The sequence below is a fragment of the Electrona antarctica genome (genome assembly GCF_951216825.1).
Source record: "Electrona antarctica genome assembly, chromosome: 1".
NCBI classification, from domain to species: Eukaryota; Metazoa; Chordata; class Actinopteri; order Myctophiformes; family Myctophidae; genus Electrona; species Electrona antarctica.
In genome coordinates, this window is record NC_136806.1 from 59,685,098 (window position 1) to 59,694,958 (window position 9,861).

The following is a 9,861-nucleotide window of genomic DNA, read 5'->3' on the forward strand; positions in this document are numbered from 1 at the left end:
CACGCACGCACGCACGCACGCACGCACGCACGCACGCACGCGCAAGCGATCCAGCCATGGAAGCACACACACAACGAGGCCATTACATTGCTATTTTATGTGATGTTGACAGGTATCGCAGTCTGAAGCAGTTCAACGTGGATATCTGTCAGACCTGTTTCCTCACTGGCCGTACCACCAAGGGAAAGAAGCTGCATTATCCCATCATGGAGTACTACACCCCAGTAAGAGCATCTGCTGCAAAGTCTGTCTGTCTGTCTGTCTCGTCTGTCTCGTCTGTCTCGTCTGTCTCGTCTGTCTGTCTGTCTGTCTGTCTGTCTCGTCTGTCTATCTCGTCTGTCTGTCTGTCTGTCTGTCTGTCTGTCTGTCTGTCTGTCTGTCTGTCTGTCTGTCTGTCTGTCTGTCTAATCTTATCTAATACTGTGTGTCGTTGTTTTTCATGACAAATCAAAATAAACAGTGCCTCTCTGATTTTTAGATATCTCTCTCTCTCTCTCTCGCTCTCTCTCTCTCTCTCTCTCTCTCTCTCTCTCTCTCTCTCTCTCGCACGCACGCTCGCACGCACGCTCGCACGCACGCGCGCACGCGCGCACACACACACACACACACATACACACAGACACACACGGTACACGCACATCACAGACACGCTTTCACTTTCAAATGTGTGAGAGGGGGGAGGGGGGGGGGGGAGTGAACGGGTGATTACAGCATTACAGAGATGGAGAGATTGGCACGCGCACTGAAGTGAAGTTCTGTGTAGTAATGAAAACAAGGTCAACTTCAAACTGTGACAAATCAACAATAACAATATGCACATGCATTTGAAGATGAAGCATTCATTCAACACAGATGCCTAAAGCTGTCCATTAGTGTCACTGTGATATCGCATTGCGCGAAGGTGAAACCAGGACACTTAATTATTACCCTGTGCATAAAAAAAATGACGTGGATGTTTTTTTTAAATCAGATGTCCGGTAAACTGTAAAACTTCTAGACGTTTTGGCCGGCAATGTAAAACCCTAGCACCCACTCTGAGAGATATAACTGTTGGCAAGCAGATCGACACTGTGGGAGCCAACCTTAAGACACACAGCCAGGAAGGGAAAAAGGCACAAACACCACCTCGTGTAGACAACCTTAAGACACACAGCCAGGAAGGGAAAAAAGGCACAAACACCACCTCGTGTAGACAACCTTAAGACACACAGCCAGGAAGGGAAAAAAGGCACAAACACCACCTCATGTAGACAACCTTAAGACACACAGCCAGGAAGGGGAAAAAGGCACAAACACCACCTCATGTAGACAACCTTAAGACACACAGCCAGGAAGGGGAAAAAGGCACAAACACCACCTCATGTAGACAACCTTAAGACACACAGCCAGGAAGGGGAAAAAGGCACAAACACCACCTCATGTAGACACGGTAACAACACTGCAGAGCTCAAGACCGGAAGGTGTGGAGGGCAAGCCATTCAGGACTAGTCCCGACCGAGTTGAAGAATCCGACCCACTGAGGAATCTGCCATTCGGTTTTTTTCCCCCATAGAGATTTACAAAAATATTTAATATCAATTATTTTGATGAATGAGTGAATCACCATGACCATTAAAGGTATATTCAGTGATTTCACTTAATTCAAATATCACTTATTTTTTCTTATTTTTTGGATAATCCCCCCTACTATAAAGTGTGCTGACCATATAAGAAGTTCCTCCTTGTCCCCAGTGAGCCCCTGGGGTCAAAACACCCTAGTTTCGGTTTGGGCTTTGGGTGGCAAAGCCTTCATCCAATCAGGATGAGAGGGGCCTTCCTCCAATCATGATCGAGTGGGGCGGGCATTGGTGCACGTGCTGTTGGTCTGTTTTACTTCCCCCACTGTAGAGCGTGTGCATGTGCACATCTTGTTACCGGGTGGACCGGGTTTTTTTCCAAATCACCCAAATCACTGAATGCTCCTTTAAACGCTTGATTCCGTGGAGGAAAAACAAAGTTTGAATAATTCATTATAATTGTGATATACTACATTTAATTTACAATTTACAAAATAAACTTTGTTTAACGGTTTTACATTTTCTTTCTTCACAGAATCAAAAGTGTTTTGATTTGGTCATGATTGGTCATGATTCACCAGGTTTAAAATAATTTATATGAATCTCTATGGGAAAAACGAATGGCCGATGTGTGTGTGTCTGACGGTGTGTCTGACTGTGTGTCTGACTGTGTCTGTCTGTGTGTCTGACTGTGTGTCTGTCTGTGTGTCTGACTGTGTGTCTGTCTGTGTCTGACTGTGTGTCTGACTGTGTGTCTGTCTGTGTCTGTCTGTGTGTCTGACTGTGTGTCTGTCTGTGTCTGTCTGTGTGTCTGTCTGTGTGTCTGTCTGTGTGTCTGACTGTGTGTCTGCGTCCGTAGCTATAATCTCGCAAAACCTCTGCACAAATCAGTGCCAAATCTCTTGTGCACACTGTCTGGCAGTACAGGGCAGGCAAAATAATATCCGGGGCTCGGATTGGACTCGGATCAAAATTTGGAGTCGTCGTACATCACCACAGGGCTCGCCACATGAAGCCTCTGAGTCCTTCATCGGAGCCACACCCTTCCCATGAGGATCCTGAGAATCACATGGATTTAATGTTCATATACACACATACACACACACACACACACACACACACACACACACACACACACACACACACACACACACACACACACACACACACACACACATACACACACACACACACAGTACAGTAAATATTCCAGTGAAACTGTGGCATGTCTGTCTATATACTGTACCTTATGTCAAGGCATGGATTAACCCATTTTGACCTGAGATCAGATTCTAAAATGTCTTCTACATCCTGACAGTTTTCTGAAAAAGCTATGTTTCTATGTCAGTGGTTCTTCGATTTTTCAAAAATAGCAGACCTACAAGCTCGTAGCGCGCCACTCGGTGGCGCGCTATGAGCTTGTAGATCTGCTATTTTTCAATAGCTAAAGCATAACATAATGCTAACACCAAAAGGGGTTCCCGCCCAGAATGGATTAAGCACCCCTACCCCCCCCCCCCCCCCCCCCCTCTCGATAGTAGAGATCACTATCAGGTGTATTGTGTTCTGTTAAGTATGCTTACACAGCCCTGGTTCAGCTCAATGGTACACAGAGATCGAGCACCACTCAGCACTTCTTCCGCAGTGTTTTTTTGGCTCGCTGAGTGCTCACATAAAGCACTATATATATCCGTAGTTCATGCTGAGCGTAAAACCTCAATAAGGCCCAAGTCTTAATCCATTTTGTGCGGGAACCCCTTTTGGTGTTAGCATTATGTTATGCTTTAGCTATTGAAAAATAGCAGATCTAGGAGCTCATAGCGCGCCACCGAGTGGCGCGCTATGAGCTTGTAGGTCTGTTATTTTTAGAAAAATCGTGAAAATGTGCCTCAAATCTTTGAATATATAGTTCGAGTTTCAGTTTTTTAACTTTTTTAACTCAAATCTTTGCTTCTGGGGGGTCCCTGGAACAACATATTTTCAGATGGGGGTCGGCGGCATATTACATATCATTTTTGGGGTCCTTGACGTGAAATATTGAGAACCACTGATATAGAAACATGAGGTTTTTCAGAAAAAAATACATTTTAAATTTCAACGTCAGGCCTAAATGGGTTAAAACACAAAACGCGCACAGGGTCACCGTAACGGAGTGGCATACTCTGACAAAGTATGTCTCTCTCTCTCTCTCTCTCTCTCTCTCTCTCTCTCTCTCTCTCTCTCTCTCTCTCTCTCTCTCTCTCTCTCTCTCGTTTGTATAGCAGTGGCACTTTTCAATTTTAATCAATCACAGCAAAGGACCTTCTGGGCAGTGGTTTTCTTTTTCTTTCTTTTAACGGGATGATATTTTAGAGTTATTGGTTTAAGTGGAGCAAGCTATAGCTTTTTTTTCCAGAAGCTTTCTACTGGTTGTGTGCGTGCGTGCGTGCGTGCGTGCGTGCGTGCGTGCGTGCGTGCGTGCGTGCGTGCGTGCGTGCGTGCGTGCGTGCGTGCGTGCGTGCGTGCGTGCGGCTGCGAGCGGCCGGGCGGGTGTGTGTTTGCGACCGTTCTTTGTGTTTGCATGTGTGTAGAAGAAACAGAAATGGAAATTAGAAAAAGAGTATGAGCAGGTGGGAGGGCAAGTGCGAGAGAGAGAGAGAGAGAGAGAGAGAGAGAGAGAGAGAGAGAGAGAGAGAGGGAGGGAGGGGGAGAGGGGGGGGGAGGGAGGGAGGGAGGGGGAGAGAGATGTGACACTGAGATGAAAAGCAAAGACTTTAGAAGTAGGTGAAGGGGAAAAAGCTGTTGGAGTGATGTCAAGTGGAAACAAAGGCACTAGTGGTCCGGTGGATCTGGCTCCGGGGCAGGCAATTGGGTTGGGGGGGGGTTGGGGTTGACTGCAACACTTGAAAGAGTCCTTAAGTGGTCCACTTTATATCTCCCTGCTTTTCCAACTGCCCCCCCCCCCCCCCCCCCTCCCTCCCACCCTCCCACACACAATCCTATGGTATATAGACCACCTCAGGAGAGAAGATGAGGGACTTCGCCAAGACCCTGAAGAACAAGTTCAGGTCGAAGCAGTACTTCAGTAAGCACCCTCAGCGAGGATACCTGCCAGTTCAGTCTGTTCTAGAGGCCGACGGCGCCGAGACGTGAGTCAATAATATGCAATTATGCATGCACACGCACGCAGACACAGACACAGACACACGCGGACACACACACACACACACACACACACACACTCTCTCTCTCTCACTTTATCTTTCTCTCTATTTCTTTATCTCTTTTGCACTTTCTTTCCCCATCCTCTTTTCCCCCCCATCATCGTCTTTTCTCACACTGTCACATGCACAGACCAAAAGGCAGAATCTTCAAAGAATTGCAGCTAGTGTCGTGTTGTTACTTTTGGATGTACACATGTATTGAGCTCAATGTGTTAACGTGCGATTTCACTTCGTGCCTTTTATCTTTTGGTTATTTGTTTTTTAAAAGATATCGGGGAACGGTTGTGCTTAGTGGAACTGGAGAGTGATCATTACCATACACTGCTTTTACACTCCCATCCTGTATCCTAAAAATTTGATAGCGCAACCTCAAAATGTCTCTCTCGACGAGGAAGTCGGCCTCTCATCCAGCGTCTTAAGTGTTTGTAAATAACAATGTTAATTAGTTATATTAGATAAATAGTAAAGTGGAGACCATAAAATAGAAAGTGCAGTGAGTGACCAGACATACTGTACTACAACATCCCAAAACAAAAACAAAAAATCTGTACAGTCCTGAATTACGAGCAGTTTTTCCGAATTCCGAATCCTGTCCTGTTTGTCTCGAAACCCAGAGATTTTCTTTTTTTAAATAATGGACCCATTTTGGGCGGGAACCCCTTGTTTTAAACATTGTTATAATTTAGCTATTGAAAAATAGCAGATCTAGAAGCTCAAGCTTGTAGGTCTGCTATTTTTTTTAAATCGTGAAAATGCGGCACAAATCTTTGAATATATATTCTTTCAGAATAGTTATTTTTTTTAAATTTTGACTTCAGGCCAAAATCTGCTTTTTGGAACCGTCTACCTGAAGGAAATGTGTGATTCTACAATACATGGGAGGAATGTAATTTTAGGTCCCTGTCTAAGCCAATTGTCTGTACGGGGTCTCTTGGGTGGCTCAGGCGTGAAGCTCCTGCCCACCGCAGTGGAGAACATGGTCTTTTGAATCCCTCCCCCGGGGGGGTCCGGCTTGGATGGGTGCTCCAGCTAACACAATGGGTCCTTTTCGTCGTGAGGGGGGGGAAGCCGCCGGCCGGGTGGGGAAGGAGCTATCTCTTTCACTGCACCAGCGACTTTACCAGATTGGGCTAGCGGGTGCCTGTTCAGTGTGGGAGCTGGAAATGGGCATGGTAGTGAATTCAAAATAATGACTCCTTATACTGTCAAGTCAAGTGAAAAGGAGAAGCAGCTAGCGGCCCGTTTATCGGAGGAGACAACGCGTGCTCATCTACAGTTCAGCAGCCAACAATGAACTAAAGTACAAGCCACGTCAAGGGGAAGTGAAAATGACTGGGCTATTATTCATAGAGACACAAAAAGGGGTGAGGGGTTAGTCTAGAGACGGACGATCCCTTAACCCATTTTGACCTGAGATCAGATTCTAAAAATGTCTTCTACATCCTGACAGTTTTCTGAAAAAGCTATGTTTCTATGTCAGTGGTTCTTAGATTTTTCAAAAATAGCAGACCTGCAAGCTCGTAGCGCGCCACTCGGTGGCGCGCTATGAGCTTGTAGATCTGCTATTTTTCAATAGCTAAAGCATAGCATAATGCTAACACCAAAAGGGGTTCCTGCCCAAATTGGACTAAGGCTCCTACCCGTCACCTTCATGGCTGTGTGCACCAGCTGCTAGTCGTTGAGCTGAGCACCTCAGGGCAATTGGGTTGGAAAAGGAGGTTGTGTGCCTCAACAGTGGGTTTTCAGTGGACGTGCTAAAAGCTAGAACCAGTGAGAACATAGCGTTGTTTTTTTTCACTTCACTTTGAAGTTAGGCTCTGTGCTGAAATGTTTAAGCATTTTAGGCCTGACGTCGAAATAAAGAAAAAGTCTTCTGAAAGAATATATGTTCAAAGATTTGTGCCGCATTTTATGATTTTTAAAAAATAGCAGACCTACAAGCTCGTAGCGCGCCACTCGGTGGCGCGCTATGAGCTTAGCAGTAGATCTGCTATTTTTCAATAGCTAAAGTATAACATAATGCTTAGTTAAAACACCAAAAGGGGTTCCCGCCCAAAATGGCTTAAGCATTTTTCACTGTCAGATAACAAAAAAGAAATGTGAGTATTTTTTTTTTAAATTAATGCATTTCTTTGATACTTCAGCGCCGGGCATGTTGTTGTTAGATTTACAAACCAGGCTGAAATCCCACAAACAGACTGCTACTGGGCTCAGAGACGAGGGTGTGTGTAAGGCAGAGATCAAATGTAGAGATTACAATAAAATGAACTGCATACTACAGTGTGTGGGTCGTTATATTTTATTCCCAATGATTGTTTTGGTAGAATAACTCTAAAACACCCCGAGTCTGCCAAGAAAAATACAATAGTAGTACTCTAGGATAGACACTGTCAACATGAACACTGACATGAGGACATTGTTGCGGAAGTACAAGTGTGCGTTATAGACAGTGTGGGAATTCACTGTTAACCGTTTCCGTCCATAGGACGTGTCCACACGCTCTCCGTGGTTTTGAACGGATCAATATGCTAGCGCTTCATTTCTGCTCCTCATCCGTCTCTCCCTCAAAATATGAACGCTTTTTGGATCATATATCGTATGAATTAAAACGATAGCAATGTAAGCTAGCAATGTAAAGCGAACTTTTTTGAGCGGATCGTTTCCGGGTCGGGGGTTTTCAGAGTAAAAGCGGCCATGTCTTGTCTGTCATGTCCGGCACCCCAGAGCTCCTATTTTGAAGGAATCCCAGCACGGATTGTGTTAACGGGCCAATTTTCTGCGCGGACGACGTGTGTGTACAATAATTTACTGTACATGTACAGAATCTACTGTCATAGAGTTTGGGCACGGTATTCAGGGACGTGCACACATAGACATCAAAGGGGGCTTCAGCCCCTGCCCTTTTGACCTGTCTGTAAAACAAGTGCCCTCTCCAGACCACGATTTACTATGGCAAAAGAAATGCCCTCCACTCCTTTCCATGCCACGCCGGAAGGCAGCATTCAGGAGAATTGCTTTCCCCCCCCCGAAAGTCTCCTGAACTTGAACACAGCATTTTGCGTTGAACACATTTGTTTAGAAGTCCATATCGGGCCTGGCCCATGGCTCAGTGGTCCAGGCACCATGGCTGGTAATCCAGTCTGGCAGTGTGCCGCGGGTTCGACTCCCGATCCCGACGGCCTTTACTGCATGTCTTCCCCCCATCTCTTTCCCCATTTCCTGTCAGCCTACTGTCTGTCCCTCCATAAAAAATATAAAATAAAGGCGAAAGCCACAAAAAAAAAACATAAAAAAAAAAAAAAATCCATATCGTACAGCGCATCTCCACTAGCTTAACAGTTTGACGGCCGCTAATTGTTTAATCCAGGGTTCCACCGCGCGTAAAACGCTATACCCGACATTTGTTTGATGCGTTTAATTCGCCGTTTTAAAATATTTAAAAAGAAACAGCGGATTTATCCAGGACCTGATGACGAGGCCGTCGCGTTATGATGACGAAACCGGAAATCAAGTCATCATCTGGTCTGCTAGGCTAGGGCTTCTGGGAAATTGAGCCCAATGCAAGTGGACGGGGGGTTTGTTTGGACTACAACTTGCTCTGCACCGTGGTCTCGTTCCGCATTGTCATCATGGCCGCTGGTGCTTCTGATCATAACAAGCCGACGGACGTACCATTTTCGTGGTTGAAAGCTGCAAATACTTCAGCGTATGCTCTAAAGGTAATAAAACAATCTCGGCAGCGTAGAATATTTGATTAAATAGCGGGTAAAGCGTGTCATGGAGTCAAACTGTTAAAGAGTGCTGGGTTGCGCCCCGAAAATAGCTGATCTACAAGCTCTCAACGCGTCGCAGCGCGACGCGTTGAGAGCTTGTAGATCAGCTATTTTTGTCCAAAAGTGCCCCCTTACAGGATTGCCCCTCTAACACTCTCTGCACGTCCCTGAAGGTATTTGACTCGCTGTGTGTGTGTGTGTGTGTGTGTGTGTGTGTGTGTGTGTGTGTGTGTGTGTGTGTGTGTGTGTGTGTCTCATTCCTCGGCAGGCCGTGCTCCTCTCCCAAGCTGCCCCATGCGGACACGCACAGCAGGATCGAGCACTACGCCAGCAGGTACGAGCATCACCGCTTAATATTATATATTTATACATGCACACATTCCCCTCTCTGTCACCCACCTCGTGCACTCCAAATCCGACCTCCACCTCTCCAAATCCCACTCCACTCTCACCTCTCTCTCTCTCTCTCTCTCTCTCTCTCTCTCTCTCTCTCTCTCTCTGCTGCCTGACTCCTCTTATTGGTCTTTGCCACACAGCGACTGAAGTATCGATCCGCCCAAGTTCTGTATACTGAGATCAGGCTTGGAATAAAGGCTTTTGCTCTTCAGACTGAAGGCATGTCCGATGTGTGTCTCACACGTGATAATCAGGGCTGACCGTGTCCACGCTGTGCTGTTATGTGATCTTTAGGACTGACTGTGTCCACGCTGTGCTGTTATGTGATCTTTAGGACTGACTGTGTCCACGCTGTGCTGTTATGTGATAATTAACACATTGTGTGCCCTTTCAACATGTGCCCACTTTTTTGACATATTTTTTTTTTTATAAAAATCTTTTTTTTTCTTTTTCCCCCCACTTTTTACTTTTCTCATTTTTTTTGCCAAGGGCACAAAATCTGTTAAGACTGACTGTGTCCACGCTGTACTGTTATGTGATAATTAAGACTGACTGTGTCCACGCTGTGCTGTTATGTGATAATTAAGACTGACTGTGTCCACGCTGTGCTGTTATGTGATCTTTAGGGACTGACTGTGTCCACGCTGTGCTGTTATGTGATCTTTAGGACTGACCGTGTCCGCTGTGCTGTTATGTGATCTTTAGGGACTGACTGTGTCCACGCTGTGCTGTTATGTGATCTTTAGGACTGACCGTGTCCGCTGTGCTGTTATGTGATCTTTAGGGACTGACTGTGTCCACGCTGTGCTGTTATGTGATCTTTAGGACTGACTGTGTCCACGCTGTGCTGTTATGTGATCTTTAGGACTGACTGTGTCCACGCTGTGCTGTTATGTGATAATTAACACATTGTGTTCCCTTTCAACATGTGCC

The 9,861-nt window shown here is 45.8% G+C and overlaps 1 protein-coding gene across 1 annotated transcript in view; it reads left to right on the forward strand.

The window, feature by feature from the left end:
* The window catches only part of drp2 (dystrophin related protein 2), a 201,813-nt gene that overhangs the window by 133,419 nt on the left and 58,533 nt on the right, over nt 1-9,861 (forward strand). The window contains exons 15-17 of the mRNA XM_079520405.1: nt 113-224; nt 4,548-4,684; nt 8,801-8,866. Coding sequence (XP_079376531.1) covers nt 113-224; nt 4,548-4,684; nt 8,801-8,866 — 315 coding nt within the window. The remainder of the gene's footprint in view (nt 1-112; nt 225-4,547; nt 4,685-8,800; nt 8,867-9,861) is intronic.